Source organism: Dreissena polymorpha, chromosome 5 (assembly GCF_020536995.1).
Source record: "Dreissena polymorpha isolate Duluth1 chromosome 5, UMN_Dpol_1.0, whole genome shotgun sequence".
In the NCBI taxonomy this organism is placed as follows: domain Eukaryota; kingdom Metazoa; phylum Mollusca; class Bivalvia; order Myida; family Dreissenidae; genus Dreissena; species Dreissena polymorpha.
Window position 1 is genome coordinate 81,533,742 of NC_068359.1, and position 19,062 is coordinate 81,552,803.

General features: G+C 34.7%; 2 protein-coding genes across 9 annotated transcripts in view; one reads left to right on the forward strand and one right to left on the reverse strand.

The window, feature by feature from the left end:
• Positions 1 to 6,793, forward strand: part of LOC127832613 (protein O-glucosyltransferase 2-like) — a 209,525-nt gene extending 202,732 nt beyond the window's left edge. For 5 of the 8 annotated variants that reach the window (XM_052358135.1, XM_052358137.1, XM_052358138.1 and 2 more), the window contains 2 exons: positions 1,200 to 1,289; positions 1,781 to 6,793. In XM_052358135.1, the coding sequence (XP_052214095.1) occupies positions 1,200 to 1,289; positions 1,781 to 1,927 (237 nt within the window). In that variant the 3' untranslated portion in view covers positions 1,928 to 6,793. The remainder of the gene's footprint in view (positions 1 to 1,199; positions 1,290 to 1,780) is intronic. The other 3 variants (XR_008026990.1, XM_052358132.1, XM_052358133.1) reach the window with 3 other exon arrangements.
• Positions 6,794 to 6,822: 29 nt separating this feature from the next.
• The window catches only part of LOC127832614 (F-box only protein 15-like), a 41,217-nt gene continuing 28,977 nt past the window's right edge, over positions 6,823 to 19,062 (reverse strand). The window contains exons 10-16 of the mRNA XM_052358140.1: positions 17,274 to 17,329; positions 13,413 to 13,511; positions 11,989 to 12,107; positions 9,803 to 9,864; positions 9,372 to 9,409; positions 9,005 to 9,090; positions 6,823 to 8,317 (exon numbers count right to left, since the gene is read on the reverse strand). Of these exons, the coding sequence (XP_052214100.1) occupies positions 8,228 to 8,317; positions 9,005 to 9,090; positions 9,372 to 9,409; positions 9,803 to 9,864; positions 11,989 to 12,107; positions 13,413 to 13,511; positions 17,274 to 17,329 (550 nt within the window). The 3' untranslated portion in view covers positions 6,823 to 8,227. The remainder of the gene's footprint in view (positions 8,318 to 9,004; positions 9,091 to 9,371; positions 9,410 to 9,802; positions 9,865 to 11,988; positions 12,108 to 13,412; positions 13,512 to 17,273; positions 17,330 to 19,062) is intronic.

The window sequence follows — 19,062 nt, forward strand, 5'->3', positions numbered from 1 at the left end:
AACTTTCTGCCTACACTGAATTGTCCTTAAAAGAGACATCCTTTGAATGAAAATTCCATAAAAACTATAAGTATATTCTGTGATTAGCCTGTGCAAACTGCATAGTCTAATCTGGGACATTACTTAACGAACATGTATTTAGCCCAGATTTTTTCAGAACGAGGCTAAGTAGTTGTTGTTGTGCGTGATGCTAATAGGGTGTCCTTGGTGCTAGTATTTGTTGGTTAACATTTACACCATAGCAACAATGATGACTGAGTATAAACTGGATTCCCCCAAGACATTTGTCTGTCTGTCAATTAGACACTTTACGGTGTCTCAAAGGTGTATACATTCTTATAAATGGATAATTCGTCTTCTAGGGGGCTAAAATGCAATTATGGTAGGAAATTAAGTAATCACCTAAAGGGATCTTTTCACGCTTTGGTAAATTGACAAAATTGAAAAAAGTTGTTTCAGAATCGCAAATTTTCGTTTTAGTTATGATATTTGTGAGGAAACAGTAATACTGAACATTTACCATGGTCTAATAGAGCCATTATATGCATCTTTTGACGATTTTAAAAACCAAAAATTATAAAGCGTTGCAACGCGAAACGATTGAATAATTTGGAGAGTTCTGTTTTTGTCGTTTAATTTTGTGAAACTACGAAGATTGCTTATATAAGGTATAAAATACGTTCAGCATGTGTACTCGGCGGAATAGCTCAGTAGGTTAAAGCGTTTTTACTTCAGGACTCTGGCAGGACTCCAGGGGTCACTGGTTCGAAACCTGGTCCGGGCAATGTTCTTTTCCTTTTTTTAATTTTATTCTTGATTTTTTACTGGAGCTTTTACGATCCAATGAGTTAAAAAAAATGCCAAAATCTGTGAAAAGTCCCCTTTAAATATCTGTTGTGAGGACTCACATCCGTCAATCTTTTTGTCTGTTTTAATGTAAAACGTTTTAGGAGGCTTACATCAATGCTTCAGCTAGACACCATTTTCTATCTTTATACCCTCATTTAAAGAAAAACAAGATTATTTTTTTACATCATCTGAACTGGAAAAAAACAGAAACGTGAGAAACAAATATTTTTTAACAAATTTATTTTCAATATACAGGTAAATGAGGGAGGGATATTTGACATTTTTTAGATAAAATTCTCCATTAAGAAGTATTGTTTGTATAAATTTTGATTGATTCTCTCTCATTTCAGGCACGTGAAATTAGCAAAAATGCTCAGGATTTTGCTTTTCATAGACTGCATCCAGGCGAAATATTTTGCTACCATGTGAAACTTTTTGAGGTAGGCATAGTGTGTCTATTGTGGCCCTGTATATGTACTTAATTTAACTTAGGTGTGTGTATGAATTACATTTTATAATACAGTGCAATATATGAGTGGCGCTTTGGGGCTTACAACAAAATGCTTAAAAATTCTGGGTTCCCAAAATATGCATTCAAGCCATGTGCATGCCCTGTTGTTATTCCACTTCCTTAACAATAGATACTGGCAATCTACCTTGTTAGTTGTAAGTATCATAGGAATAAGATTACTTACAATGTGTCAACCAAACCATTTGCCTATTCTCCTTTGTTTAACAATTTTGTGTGACATTGTACTATCCCCCGCCTAAGGCTGAGGATTGTTTTGGTGTTGTCAGTCTGTCCGTCCTTTACAAACTTTTCAGTTAGTGTGTGGGATATCAATTCAACAAATTTGCTTGAAACTATAAGATTTGCTGTTATTGGGGATAAGGTATTGATGTTATTTATGAGAGAAATATTTTTCAACAGGAATATGCCAAGCGACTGAAATCCCCGCCGTCTGCGCCAGATGATACGTGGGAGGCCGTGGAACAGCCGAAGGGACAGGACAGCGAATGTGCGTGTGAGAAATTACGCAAGAAATCCAGACATGCTCATGTGGACGACGAGTTGTGAGAGATACCTCTCAAGGGACAGACACCAGTCATTTTGTGTAAAATATATATGGGCCGTGCTCTGTGAAAAGAGGATATAATGCATGTGCGTGAAGTGCCATCCCAGATTAGCCTGTGCAGTCCGCATAGCTAATCAGGGACGAAACTTTACATATGTATGGTATTTTTCCTTTACAGAAAGTCTCTTCTTAGCAAAAATCCAGTTTAGGCAGACTGCACAGGCTAATCTGGGATGACACTTAACGCACATGCATTAAACCACTTTTTCACCGAGCATAGCCCATATATATATAATGTATTGCTCTCATTGAAATATAAATCTTAAAAAAATAATTGTGACACATATTTTACTTGCAAAATATTTGTAAGACATTAAGGGATATAAAGGTCATTGTCTGTCAGAAGACCAGAATTCCTTTTAAAATGCGTTGAAATATTCTCTAGTGACAGAGGTTTAAACACTTTTTTATTAGGTGTAATTATTTCATTCTTCACCCAGGACCTTGTAGATTTTTGTTTGTTGCAAGTACACATTTGATGTGAGTTAGAAATGTTATTTAAGGGGTGCAGGTATTCAAGCTATATTTTTGAACCACAAGACATTAATTATTGCTTTCTTAGAGTTTTGTCAAGGAATTCATATGCATATAGTTCATTGTACATTGTATATGATGTTGAGACCAAAATGTCTTACCTCACAAAATCTGTATTTCAAAACTGTTTCATGTTATTGTATTATCTTGTTTCGTATTTATTTAGTTTCTTTTTGCAGTCGTTATTTATGTACAATTTGATACATTGATTTACATACATACTCACGGTGCTGGAAATCTGCTCAATGTTAATATTTCTGGGTCTTTGCTTTCTATTACAAAGACTTGTCATATTCTATGCATACAAGTATATGGAAGTTTTTTTTTATTGGCCACAGATAATTGAAGTTAAGCTAACTAGTGGAGCTAATATTGAAAAAAAAACATTATAGTTTTACATTGAAAAAAAAAGACCCAGTTATGTACATTTTGTTCACTAATATTAACAAAATTATAACATTTTCCCATATTAACAGATGGTACAATTAAAAAAAATACAGGTTGTGAAAATCAGAAACACTATGAACACAATTTTTGTGGAAAATTTAAATTGTTTAGGTTGTTAATTTGTTTTGGAATGTTGTTTTTTTTAAATTATTTACTAAACAGTAACTAGCACACATGGTGTTATATTCCTCAACAACATGCAACCAATCCAAAAAGCTAAGTATCTTTCTAGGCAATATTTTTCTTTTAGAACATTATGACATATGTCTTATAGCAATGAATCCTTGCCTAACTAAATTTCAGGACTTTAGTGGAACTGTTATGAAAAGTATCCGATATAATACCAGTACCTAGGATTCCCATACTACCTTAAAGAATATTACTTGCTTTGAGCCACGAAAAGTTAGGAATTTTGTTCTTTCTTTTGAAGTAACATAAATTGTAAAGGGATTTCCATTTTTATATGCCTGTCTCGTGATGGGACATATTATTGTCAGAAGGCCTAGCGTTTGGGCATGGAGCTATCCTTCAAGTTTTACAGTTTTAAAGAATCTTTACCAAACTCTGCAAATGTCATGTCATGTTGACATTTAATGAAGGCTAAGTTCAATGACCACCCACTTAGGATTTATTGCGCATCATTTGTACACAAATTAGGAAATTTTCCGTTTCAGCTCTCCAAATGTGCAGTTTTCATAAAAACATCACCTTACTTTGTGGAAAGGTTTGCTGACAATAAATGCTGCCAAGTTTAATAGCCAGCAAAATCCCATTTGGCACTGCAGAGTAATTGCCCTTTGTTTGTTCAAAGAAAGCTTAATTCACTCTTTCACTTTTCACTGAATCTTCACCAAGCTTTCCATATACATGTTTGTTTCAATAAAGTGTTTGTTAATTTCAATAACTTGCCACAAAAATATGGCATGCCTTGAGGTTATTTCATTTTTTTCAATGTTTGTATATACATGTATCTGTTCTGGTTTAATTATGCATACATAGTTGTTAATGCCATTAATTAATAAGTTTTTCTTTTCTTAAGTACTTTTTTGATTGGGTGGCTTTAAATTAGAATACCTCAATTAAATTTTGTCCCTTTTGTTGTCTATTTATTACCTGATTTTGAAGAGCATCTTGTAAATACATGTATTGAATAGTTACAAATATATTTACACTGTGCGCTTGTTTTGCAATTATTATATTATATGAAAATTGAATTATTTAACTGTATGAAGGTTTTGTTTGACATTTTTTATATTTATATCTACATATTGTATACCAATATACAATTCTAGTCTTCTTGTGGTCACATAAGCTATCTCTGTGTTAACTGGGCACCTAGTTAATTATTTTTGTACTAACAAGTGTTATATAGCTGGGATACCTTTTATGCCCCCTAAATGGACGCATGAAGTTATCATACTGTCTTTCCTACCCCCTAGATCTGTAAAATGTATTTAAATGAAAATTCAAATCTGAAGAAAGGACATTAAGATTAAGTGTTTATTTTCAGCTCACCTGAGCACGTGCTCATGGTGAGCTTTTGTGATCGCCTTTTGTACGTCTTGCGTCGTGCACCGTCAACATTTGCCTTGTGAACACTCTAGAGGCCACATTTATTGTCTGATCTTCATGAAATTTGGTCAGAATATTTGTCCCATTGATACCTCGACTGAGTTCGAAACTGGGTCATGCTGGGTCAAAAACTAGGTCACTAGATAAAAAAAAAGAAAAACCTTGTGAACACTGTAGAAGTCACATTTGATGCCCAATCTTCATGTAACTTTGTCGAAATGTTTGTCTAAATGATATGTTGGTTGAGATCAAAAATGGTTCCGATCCGTTGAAAAACATGGCCGCCAGGGGGCGGGGCTGTATTCCTTATATGGCTGTAGAAAAACGTTGAGAACACTAGAAGTCACAATTTTTGCCAAATCATCATGAAACTTGGTCAAACATTGGTTTTTATTGATATCTCGGACGAGTTCAAAACTGGTCCAGATCGGTGAAAAAAATGGCCGCCAGGGGGGGCGGGGCAGTTTTCCTTATATGGCTATAGTAAAACCTTGTTAACACTCTAGAGGCCACATTTATTGTCCAATCTTCATGAAATTTGGTCAGAAGATTGGTCTGTATGATATCTTGGATGAGTTCGAAAATGGTTACGTTTGCTTGAAAAACATGGCTGCCAAGGGGCGGGGCATTTTTCCTTAAATGGATATATATGGCTATCGTAAAACCTTGTGAACACTCTAGAGGCCACATTTATTATTCAATCTTCATGAAATTTGGTCAGAAAATTGGTCTCAATGATATCTTGGATGAGTTCGAAAATGGTTACGTTTGCTTGAAAAACATGGCTGCCAAGGGGCGGGGCATTTTTCCTTATATGGCTATATATGGCTATAGTAAAATCTTGTTAACATTCTAGAGGCCACATTTATTGTCCAATCTTTATGAAACTTGGTCAGAAGATTCATCCTAATAATATCTTGGACAAGTTAAAAAATGATGCCGGTTGGTTGAAAAACATGGCCGCCAGGGGGCGGGGCATTTTTCCTTATATGGCTATAGTAAAACCTTGTTAACACTCTAGAGGCCACATTTATTTTCCGATCTTCATGAAACTTGGTCAAAAGATTTGTCATTATGATATCATGGATGAGTTCGAAAATGGTTTTAGTTGCTTAAAAAACATGGCCACCAGGGGGCGGGGCATTTTTCCTAATATGGCTATATATCATGCTTTTGTAAAACCTTGTTAACACTCTAGAGGCCACATTTATTGTCCGATCATCATGAAACTTGGTCAGATGATTTGTCCCAATGATATCTTGGATGAGTTCGAAAATGAATCCGGTTGTTGGAAAAACATGGCTGCCAAGGGGGCGTGGCATTTTTCCTTATATATCTATAGTTAAACCTTGTTAACACTCTAGAAGCCATATTTATTGTATGATCATCATGAAACTTTGTCAGAAGATTTGTCCCAATGATATTTTTGACAAGTTCGAAAATGGTTCCAGTTGCTTGAAAAACATGGCCGTAAGTGGGCGGGGCAATTTTCCTTATATGGACTTATGAATCTTCATGAAACTTTGTCAGTATACTTGTTTAAATGATATCTTGGATGTGTATGAAAATGGTTCTGGTCTGTTGAAAAACGTGGATGCCAGGGTGTTCACTAGTCATGAAAGTTGGTAAGAATTTTTTTTATCTAATGACATCTTGGGCTGCACAGAATAGGTCAGTTCCTTTGAATCTCAGGTGAGCGACTTTGGGCCTTTCAGGCACTCTTGTTTCAATTTATAAATTTGTTTTTCCCAACTTTTAAGGTCAATATCATACGTGTTGGTCAAAAAGCATTAAATCAGGGGCATTTGACACTTACAGTGACAGCACTTGCTGAAATTTTATTTACTGAAAAGTACCATGTTTTTCTCTTTTCAGTTTCATTACTTATAGAAAAAAACACACTGAATGACTGTATACCTTAAAAAATATAGTGACGTATTTTTGCACATAGTTATCAATAAAAAAAACAACGAAAAATATCATAAAAGCGGAAAGTGCCATCCCTGATAAGCCTGTGGGGTCTGCTTAGGCTAGTCTGGCACGACACTTTACGCACATGCATTAAACCCCCTTTTCACAAAGCACAGCCAAAATATTTTACAAGCATATCCCCTAATATGCCATCTTGACTTGACCCACGGTGCCTTAAGAACTGTGCAAGTCACACAATGCATGCTGCTTCAAGTAATTAACTAAATATATGCATTTGTCTCATATGTGTAATTGATTAAGAAAATAAAGGTTGTGTACATAAATGTGCTATTTGTTGATTATATATAAATAATAATGAAGGATTTAATATAACTGTGTGTTTAAACATTTTATATAAGGCACATGAAAAGAAAATGGTTTGGTTTTCATTTAAGTGACTGATTCTGGAAATTGCCCTTGTCTCACAAAATGTCAATCATTCGAAGCTGGCATATAAAAAGGAATGGATACCTTTTACTTAAAAATACTGAACAATGAAAAGTAATATTCTTTGATGTCACTAGCATACATCAAGCAATTTGCTCTTGTATTTCATGTTACGAAACTTGAGGTTGTTTGGTCTGTATCTGATCATTTGTTTCCATGCAGTTTGACAGAATCAGTTACACACTTAAGATATTTATGTAAATGGTGTAATTATAACCTTGAGTATTTTTCCATAAAATCCAAAACTTATTTTAATAATTTATTTGACATTAACCAACAAAAAATAATGTTTATTTTAAAACATATGCTGAACTTGAAACAAGTATACACAAGTATGTATCTCATATAAATTCAGCATACCTATTTAAAATAATTAGAACTGTGCCAGCCGTGAAATTTAACTCACATCAATGTGCATCCACATTTACAGACCAAAGAGCATCTAGTATCAATTTATCAACTTACATTGATCTACTATTTACTGCGAGAACTACGCAAACAATATGATGCAGATTATTATATCACTTTTAATCTTACTTGAAAGTCATTCTAGAATGAAGACATCATTTATTAGTTTAATAAAGAAGTAAATTTGTTGGGAACCACTTACATTTGATTTAAGTTGAATTGGATGCGATGACAGTCAGTGTTCAATAACCACATTTTCAATGAAAACCCTTGAGTCAGTTTTCTTCAACATGTCAATAACTTAAATGTAAATAAAAGTAATTTTTGCTATTGGCTCATTTTACCATATGTAAATTGGTATGAGTAACAATCTTTAAACATTTATTAACTAAATAACTGTCCAATCTTTTATATTCTTCAACATTTCAATGTGCTTATTACAGGGATCATATTCCAAAAGTATATCAAGTAAATCCATTTACTTTTAAAGGTCTATTTGCTTTTTAATATATTATTTTTACTTTAAAATTGCTTTTTGTTCACAATTTATCAGCTTCTTATTAGCTGATATTGACTAATACATTATTGTAAGCACTTATTTCTATGCAATAATTAATATGAAACCTGCCAAAATATGAAACATAAAGTAAATTATTTTGAGACCTAATTAAAATAATTAAAATAGCCACTGTTTCAGACAAATGTGAACTGGTCCATTTTAAAGACTAAGACAGGAATCAATAATGTTTTTATGACGAGGCTGTTTTATAACAGACTAAGCAATTGCAATTTATGATCATGTATAGCATTAGGCACTTGATTCTCAGATTATAATTTTTATTGTTGATGATCTTTCCCCTTGATCATCTATAACTTGTTCCAAACCACTGGTTGATTGCGTCCAGGGAGAGTTTCATGTTTAACTGGGTCATGAAGTAAAGGTCATTATCTGTCTGCAAAGATATAAGGAACACAAATAATTAGTTATGACAATAACATTATACATATATGCAAGTCATAGCGTTCTACCACTTGATAACACCGGATTTAAAAAGAATAGCGCTTTATCAAATATTTTGATTGTTAAAAAAGCTATAAATTAGCAATTAAAAAACTATTTTGTGTAAACTGCAATGACAAGAAGTACCTACTTCTACATATAGATAGATACTTATACTATGGAACATCATTTCTTTAAAAGAGTTCTGTTATAAGCCACAATAACAACATGCACTGATGATAAGACTTTAAAAGGCAATATAACAGCTGACTTTAAGACTTTACAAGGAAATACAAAAGCTTAACTTAGGACTTCACAGGGAAATACAAAGACTCACTTTAAGACTTCACTAAGAAATTCAAAAGCTCAACTTAAGACTTCACAGGGAAATATAAAAGATTAACTTAAGACTCCACAAGGAAATTCAAAAGCTCAACTTAAAACTTCACAGGGAACTACAAAAGCTTAATTTAAGACTTCATATGGAAATGCAAATGCTTAACTTAAGACTTCAAAGGGAAATAAAAAAGCTCAACTCTAACTTAAGACTTCACAGGGAAATAAAAAAGCTCAACTCAAGACTTCACAGGGAAATACATAAGCTTAACATAAGACTTCATAGGGAAATACAAAAACTCACCTTATTCATTAGAGCTTCAAGTTTTCCTCGATCATCTTTATAGGTCATGATATAGGCATCCTGGCCCGAATAATCAAAGTCATGATCTGAAAAGTGTTTATTTAAAATACTAGAAGCGCAAGTATGCCATTTAAAAAGCATTCAAAATACTGTATAATATAGACAACAATACACATTTATAATGAGTAATAAGCTTAAGTAAATTCTTTGTTTTGCAAGATTCAATTTTTACCACAACCTGTTATATAAACCAAAAATAAAATGCATTTTTATTATCGTATTTGCCTTTTCAAATAATTTAATAAGGAAGTTGTGTAAGATTCTATTGTCTACCATTTTAGAATTTCCACACAGTATCAGTACTTACTAGACACAAGTTTTTTGCATTCTATCTCACATAGTGAACTGAAATAAAAGAACAGACATTGTAGTAAAAGGCCTTAAATTCAAGCAAATGTTACAGATACATGTATAAATTGATTATGTCAACTAAATGTATTAACAATTACTTTTCAAAATACTTCCAACATTAGTGGCTAAACACATATTCTAAACAATAAACCTCAACCCCAAATATTTATACTATAAGCCAACTAGATCTTATATCCTGAAAGCTTGCCTTATCAACACAGGCTTAAATTGCATTAAAGGCCTATTACAAATGCAGGTTTTCATTTGTCAATTATATTACGCAAGTTTCAAATTGAATAAATATTAACAGAAATAATTAAGGCAACTAGTGTTTACAAAATATGTTGAAACTTTCATAGGCAAAAATTCTTTGATATTCTATCATACCTTATACACCAGAATGGTTCTTGTCTTTCATCCAAGACAACAAGGTCCATCCAAACAACGTCCTGAAAACACAGATCTGGTTTATAACTCCAAAAATTAACCAGTTTCTATAAAACTTGTTGCGTAACAAAAGCCGTCATATCATATTTTTTTAATAACCTACAAACAACATAATGTCTGAATGCACAGGCTAATCTGGGACAATACTTAACATACATGCGTTAAGCCCAGTTTTCCAAGAACAAAGCCAACATACAGAACAATACAGCAAGATAGCCTCAGAATTGTTATATCCCAGATAACAGTGCAGTCTTTTATAGTTTGACCATTTACCCTTTCCCATTTAGAAGCAAAGTGAAAATGGCCATGTGCAAACAGCATAAAACCAGAACAGCCTGCAAGAAACTCGCAGTCTGTTCAGGTTTTATGCTGTTTGCTGCTCATCAGTATGTAAGGGTTGGAGATGAAGCCTTAAAAAAACTTGAATTAAGTAAGAAAGATCTTTAATTAAATTTAACTTTCTAAGGGACTACAAGCACGTCAAAATTAGTATTTTTTTAAAACTTGTACATTAAGAACAATATTTATAATAGCAGCTTTGCAGCATGAAACTGTTGTATGGAATGGTGTCAATACTATATGTCCTTTAGGCATTATCAGGGCAGGGCGATATCAAGTGGTAAAAGTCATTTATTTTATGCTTTCCGGTGGTTTATAGAGAAATATTAGTGAATTAAAACTGATAATTTCACTGTTAAACAGTGAAAATTATCAGTGAAAATTATCGATAATTTTCACTGTTTTACCGCCACTTTTTGTTTACCCCATTGTGACCCCCACACATTCTTCCACCAAGAGCGAGAACTCTTCGATGAATATTTATATCAACATACGGAGTAACTTCCACAAACATGTACACACTGTTAACTGTTAATGTTATTTACGCTATAAATAGACTCCGCATATTTATACCACAACATGACATAAACAAATTGTGTCATCATATGATTATTTATTTTTTAAATGATGTTATCGGTGTTGTTTTTTTTCTTTTTACTTGATATGTGTTGCATTGTAAATACAAAAAAGTTGTTTAACGTTTGTTTTCTTGTGAACTATTTGCAACGCTTATTGTAAAAGCGGTAATGATATTTTGGGGCGCCCAAAGGGACATTGATATGAACGGATTGGCAAACGTATAAAAATATTAATTTGTGAGCATAAAATAAAAAGAAAATTTGTTGGATTGGGTGGAATATCGATCCTAATTCACTCGTGATCATAGAAAAATATGCGCCACTCGTGAAAATATAATTTTCTATGTTCACTCGTGAATTAAAATCGATATTCCACCCAATCTAACACATATCCTCTACATCATAACTACTCAAGCTAATGTGATGTGACTCATAAGGGCATAAGGGCAGTGGTTGGTAAGCACGCTTCTCACCTAGGTGACCCGGGTCCAATCCCCGCCCCCGGGCCATGTAAGCTTAATAAGTGCTTGCCGTATCAGGAAGGTGGGATTTTCTTCGGGTACTCGAGTTCCCTCCCAAATAGCAAAAGACCACACCAAATTTGATATGACTTCAATTATTAAAATCTTATAGCTGGATAGTGCAGATATAATTAAAAATTCGTCCCAATTTTCGTGAGTTGTGTAAAGTTAATCAGGTAGAAATACTGGGCAACACTCAAGGTCAACACATAATGCAGCCTCTGGCACAGCAATACCTTATAAACTTTAAATAACACACAGATCATCAACCAAATTGTTTCTTAAGTCATTACCTCAAATATGCCCTTGAAGTCATCTATTTTACATGGAAAACGCGGTAAATCCTACAGCCCTTTCACTATTATTATGGCAGGGTCATAAAAACTAGTAAATGTTATATTATTACCGCTAATTAAAGCTCATACACACAATTGTTTCATGAGCCCTTTCCAGCTCAGGACTCAAAAGTGAAAATGGCTCTACGCAACCTGAATAAAACAAGAAGAGCATGCGAGTTACTCGCAGGATGTTAAGGTTTTATGCTGTTTGCTTATTAGTATATCAGGGTTGAAAATGAAGCCGTCAAAACTTGAATATAGCAAGAAAGGTCTTTAATTTGATATGATTTTCTACAGAACTGCAAAAGCATCAAAATGCGTATCTGGGTGGTAAAGGGTCAAGTCGATACCTCAAGAATGCCCTTAAAGGCGTCTGTTTTCCATGGAAACTGGAGCCTCTTCTGCAGGATCACATGATCACAGTGATGGTCCTTTCTGATCAGGGGAAATACGGCAAACTGGGAACCCCCTGAAACCAGGTTTGAGTGTATATGAGCCTTGCTCTGGGAAAACCGGGCTTAATGCATGTGCGTAAACTGGCATCTTATGTAAGCCTATGCAGTCTTCACAGGCTAATCAGGGACAACAATGTTCGCCTCAACTGGATTTTCTTGAAAAACAAACAAACTCGCTTTAAACACAAAAGTCCACAAAAGCAGAAAGTGTCGTCCCTGATAAGCCTGGGCAAACTGCACAGACTTATCTGAGATGAAGTAAGCATTGTTTTACCCAGAATGAGGTTAACCTTTCAAATGCCGTGACCGGATACATGTGCGAACTTTCTATACTAAATTTATAAAAAATGACAGTGATTAGAAACCACTTTTAAAAATCATCATTCGACCACGTCAACCTCATCAACAGGATTTCAATTTCAAAGAAAACAAGATGTGTTTGTGAAACATTATGTCCCCCCCCCCATATATTTGACCTTTGACCTTGACAGATGAAATCTGAAGCAAAGTTTGACGCAAAAAAACCAACAAACAGACAGGGCAAAAACAATATGTGCCGCGGTATAGACTGGGGGACATAAAAATAATTAAATATTTACCTGTTAATTTGAATGCATGATACCAGTCTGATGCCACCTTTATACATGTATTATAATACTCTGGGCCCATATCCACAAAGCTGCTAAGAAATATCTTAAATTGAGTTGTATTTAAGATTGCATTTTCATTTGTGAAATTTAATGATTTCTGCTTACAAAATGATAAATAAATGATAAAATATTTATAATGTTATCAACATTTACGTGCTTCAGACATTTTAAGGTAAATGCCCCGGAACTTTACAACTCCAAGGATATTACTCAAGTTATCTGTAGAATGTTTGTCGTGTTCTAACAAAAACTCCATGCAATCTTAAGTCTGCCCTTAAGGATATTTTTTGAGCGTATATATAATCCTCACTTTTTTCAGCCAAAACATTTTCTCTACTTCATTTATCTCAATTTATAAGCATGTTGCAGTTTTATCATCATTTCAGAAATGTGTATTATATGTATTCCAAACTTAACAGTTATGAAATAGTTTCTGTTTAGTTTAAACCTATTTATTTTAGCTCGATTGCATAGAAAGCTTAAGACTTATTTGAAACGCTCTCGAGTCCGTTTCCTGGGACTAGAACCAGTACTTGGTGTCTATGGGGGAAATCTAAAGAACGCTACCACAATGGGGATCGAACCCGTGACCTTCCGCTTGCTAGGCGGACATCATATCCACTACACCACATAGTTTCTGTTAAACAGCAAATACTGACAGAATCATACCTATGGACTCTTTTTTACATGACAGATTCGAGAACTGTTGACTCCATATTGACTGCCTAGCTGTCCTGATGTCCATCGTACACTGGTAGTCATGTAAACCTGAAGCCAAACTTACAAATTCAGAAACCAGCTAGTTAAATCTTTCCCATTTAGAAGCAAAGTAAAAATGGCTATGTGCAAACAACATAAAACCAGAACAGCCTGCGAGTAACTCGCAGTTTGTACAGGTTTTATGTTTTCTGCTCATCAGTATCAAAGGGTTGGGAATGAAGCATCTAAAACTTTAATCTAGTAAGAAATGTCTTTAATTAAATGTAACTTTCTAAGGACTACAAATGCGTCAAAATACGTATCTAAGTGGAAAAGGGTTAAAAGTCCATGACCAGTATTCACCAACCAATTATCAGACTTAATAATAAAGAATAGTATTCTACTCAATAACAATATGTCAAAGCTTGGATAATATACAGGCAAAAAATGGTACTTATATCAATGAGGGATTTTTCTTGAAGAGTTTTAAGAATATTATTCATCTTTAGATTTAAGTCTATTAACAATCGGTTTGTATAATAAATACTAATGAATACAATAATATAATAAATAATGATAGGCCCAGTGTTCAACATCCAATCCTGACCTGAGACATTTGACTAATCATAAAGAATATCCTTTCTTCAAACTGCTATATTTTCAGAGTGTTTAAATATGCAGTTTTAAGTTAGATATATAGTAGATAGCCTCTATGTACATAAATCTTATGATTTGTAAATACTTTCACAACAATTTCAACCTACATACATGTACATGCAAATGCTACAGCCCGTTCTATTTATTATTAAGATCTAACATTAATGTATTGTTGAAGAAGTGGCTTGGGCAAATATTTAGAATCCTCATAATCAAAATTACAAGTTATTATAAATATTTTTGTTGGACAATAACATGAACATCTGGTAAAGAATTGCCATCAGTTATTTTAAGTTTGAAAATAATTTTTCATCATCTTGATTGCATTGAATGAATAAGACACTCAAGTCCGTTTTCCTGGGTAGAACCAGTGCTTAATGGTGTCCAAAATTCGGATTCAATATATTTCAATATAACAAAGATTAACAGTTTTAACTGGTGGAATACCATTGACCATTATCAAAGTAAACATAACAATCTTTAAACAAGAGGGCCAAGATGGCCCTAGATCGCTCACCTGAGAGGATTCGGTTCATTCAATCTTTATCAATTGTCAAACTTGACCTAGATATTGTCCAGACAAACATCCTGGTCAAGTTTCATCATTACTTCATCTGCGAGTCATGATCAATGTACCTATGAAGTTTCATGATCTTAGGCATAAGCATTCTTCAGTTATCATCCGGAAACCATTTTTCTAAGTTGAGTAACCGTGACCTTGACAGCCATTGTGTGAATACTTTTTTGGCACTGTGACCTTGACCTTTGACCTAGTGATCTGATAATCAATAGGGGTCATCTGCGAGTCATGATCAATATACCAATACAATTTCATGAACCTAGGCATAAGCGTTCTTAAGTTATCATCCAGAAACCATTTTACTATTTCAGGTCACCGTGACCTTGACCTTTGACCTAGTGACCTAAAAATCAATAATGGTCATCTGCGAGTCATGATCATTGTACCTATGAAGTTTCAAGATCCTAGGAATAAACGTTCTTGAGTTTTCATCCAGAAACCATTTTACTATTTCAGGTCACCGTGACCTTGACCTTTGACCTAGTGACCTAAAAATCAATAATGTTCATCTGCGAGTCATGATCATTGTACCTATGAAGTTTCATGATCCTAGGCTTAAGCGTTCTTGAGTTATCATCCAGAAACCATTTTACTATTTCAGGTCACCGTGACCTTGACCTTTGACCTAGTGACCTGAAAATCAATTGAGGTCATCTTCGAGTCATGATCATTGTACCTATGAAGTTTCATGATCCTAGGCATAAACGTTCTTGAGTTATCATCCAGAAACCATTTTACTATTTCAGGTCACCGTGACCTTGACCTTTGACCTAGTGACCTAAAAATCAATAATGTTCATCTGCGAGTCATGATCATTGTACCTATGAAGTTTCATGATCCTAGGCATAAGCGTTCTTGAGTTATCATCCAGAAACCATTTTACTATTTCAGGTCACCGTGACTTTGACCTTTGACCTAGTGACCTGAAAATCAATAGGGGTCATCTGCGAGTCATGATCAATGTATCTATGAAGTTTCATGATCCAAGGCATAAGCGTTCTTGAGTTATCATCCGGAAACCATTTTACTGCTTTGGGTCACCGTGACCTTGACCTTGTGACCTGAAAATCAATAGGGGTCATCTGCGAGTCATGATCAATGTATCAATGAAGTTTCATGATCCTAGGCATAAGCGTTCTTGAGTTATCATCCGGAAATCATTTACTATTTCGGATCATCGCGACCTTGACCTTTGACCTAGTGACCTGAAAATCAATAGGGTTCATCTGCGAGTCATGATCAATGTACCTATGAAGTTTCATGATCCTTGGCATAAGCGCTCTTGAGTCATCATCCGGAAACCATCTGGTGGACGGACGGACCGACATGAGCAAAACAATATACCCCCTCTTCTTCGAAATAAGGGGGGCATAATGAGAAAACTGCCCAACTTCCAGCAGCCATGTTATTCAACTGACCAGAATCATGTTTGAACTCAACTCTCATATCAAGGAAACAAATGTTCTGAGCAAATTTCATGAAAATTGGGCCAAAAATGTGACCTCTACTGTGTTCACGTTTTCACTAAATACATATAGAGAAAAATGCCCCGTCCACTGGCGGCCATGTTTTTTCACCAATCCCGACCATTTTCAAACTCGTCCGAGATATCAATAAAAACAATGTTTTGACCAACTTTCATGATGATTGGGCAAAAATTGTGACTTTTAGAGTGCTTACAATGTTTCTCAATAGTCAAATAGGGAAAACTGCCGCTATATACATATAGAGAAAAATGCCCCGCCCACTGACGGCCATGTTTTTTCACCGATCTCGACCATTTTCGAACTCGTCCGAGACATCAATTTAACCAATGTTTTGACCAACTTTCATGATGATTGGGCAAAAATTGTGACTTCTAGATTGTTTACAAGGTTTCTCTATAGCCAAACAAGGAAAACTGCCCCGCCCACTGGCGGCCATGTTTTTCAACGGATCGGAACCACTTTTGAACTCATCCAAGATATCATCAAGACAAATATTTTGACAAAGTAACATGAAAATTGGGCTTGAAACGTGACTTCTACAGTGTTTACAAGTTTTTGTGTTTTTTTTACCTAGTGACCTAGTTTTTGACCCGTCACAACCCAGTTTCGAACTCGGCCGAGATTTCATTGGGACAAAGCTTCTGACCAAGTTTCATGAAGATGGGACAAGAAATGTGGCCTATAGAGTATTTACGAGCAAATGTTAACGGAAAGACGGACGGACATACGGACATATGACGGACAAAGACCGGTCACAAAAGCTCACCTGAGCAATCAGGTGAGCTAAAAAATTCATTCTCAGGGTCAAGTTTTGTCATGAGTTTAGTTAGAATTCAAAGAGGTTACATGAAACTACAATTAACCTTTTTAGCGCTAGAACCGAATTTTAAAGGCCTTTGCAAACAGTTTGGATCCAGATCAGATGCCACAAAACATTGCGTCTGATCAGGATCCAAACTGTTTGCTATTCTGGTTTAGGTTTTTGAAAAAAAGTGAAGAAAATGATTATTTTAGAAATTCAGCAGACACCAATTTAGCAGACGACAAATATCCCAGCATGCGAAGTGTTAATTGACTTTCATGCATTCTTTCATTTGCACCACTCACCATAGGCAGAGTCTATATCATCCGTAATCAAAGTATGTCTGTTGACATCAAATGGACTGAAAGTAAAGTGCATTATTAAAACACATTCATAACAGCAAATGGCGAACATAAATATTCTGCATAATTAACAAACGTTTACAAAATGCCTATTATATTTGTGTTGCTGAATTAAAAAATTTGCAACAGTGTTTTTTTTCCCTCCAAACACCCTTCAAAACAGGTGAAAATGCCTATTTATTTATACTATCAATCATAAAAAGATCAATATGATAAATGCAGTTATGAGAACATAAATAGAGAATATTATGTGAGTTTTCGATAAAGATCAAGTTTATCATGCGAGGCTTAGAACCATTATCACGCGAGGCTTGCCGAGTGCTACCATGGTTCGAGCTTCGCATGATAAACTTGATCTTTATCCAAAACTCACATAATATTCCATTTATCATATTATTTCTTCCCTTTTTCCATAAATAATTATCAAATATAGCATTTTTTGACAATTTTGTTCTCCGTTACGGTTGACAAAACAGATCCTCTATTTTTTGGAAAAACAGAGTGTGATCTAAAATAGCGATAGTATAGAGCTCAAGTTTCAACCCAAGCAAAAGACTTCGGACCGCGGACATTTCCGATAAAATTTGCTGAGGTCTGGGATAATTCCCAAAACTGTCGGACCTCGTGTCAGAAAAAATATACAGTAGACTCTGCCAATACCGGACTATCTGAATACCGGAACTCTCCCTATTCCGGAGATTCGGGCCAGTCCCGTATTTTCTCCTTCTATTTCTTTGTTAAAAAATGTTGAATAAACCGAACTCTCTGAAAACCGGAAACCAGACGGGTATCTCCGTAAATTTGGTCATTTTCAACGTAAAATACATTGTGTATATCGGACGGTCTAAATTCTCAAGATGCCCGAGGCGTGAAAATAACAATACCTAGTCAGCACAGCGAGTGTGGTGTCACACATTTTGCTCGCGCAATTATCGACAATCGGATTAAACATACCATAAATGTGTCAAGTTGTTACCGCGCTATGGGAGTCCGATTAAGTAATGTAAAACAAACTGTGAATGTCTATAATAGACGTGTGGTAACACCAAAAAGTGATTGACTCGATCCTTTTATTAATTATTTATTATCGCCTATGATAAACAATTTAATTAAAAAATTAATGCATGCCGTTGCGAAGATCACTTTCTTGTGATCTTCTCGGGTATTTTAAAAGATCTTAAAGCCATGTTTTTAACGCTAAAATTGTTGTTTGTTTGTTTGTCAGATATATGACTGTTAAATATCCATCCATCTGTATGCAAATTCATTCATTGCCGTTTACTAATTTCGAACACATCTAAAATGTTGCAGCCTCCAGCTAAACGCAGACGTGTAGAGCTTACGGTAGAGGATAAGATAAAGCTCATCACGGAATCAACAGCTAAACCAAAACCATCTCAGAGTGATCTTGGACTTTTTCGTGAAATCGTAAACTTCAAGAATTAGTAGGTTTTGAGATTATGAATATCTTAAAAAATAATTATAACCCTGTCTTTTGCTTGTGTGTATGTTTTATGAAATGTGGTACATGTATTATTGAATAATAAATCGTGTATCTACAACAATCTTATTTGTGTCGTCACTCGCCTATATGACAAATGCCACGTACGTACATGTATAAAGCACCATGCTTGCTTTGGGATTAATCAAAACAAGTCAGTATGGATTTTTTTTGCTTTTAATCGATTAAAAACACATTTTTTAAGAGTGCAATTAACATCATCAGTACCTG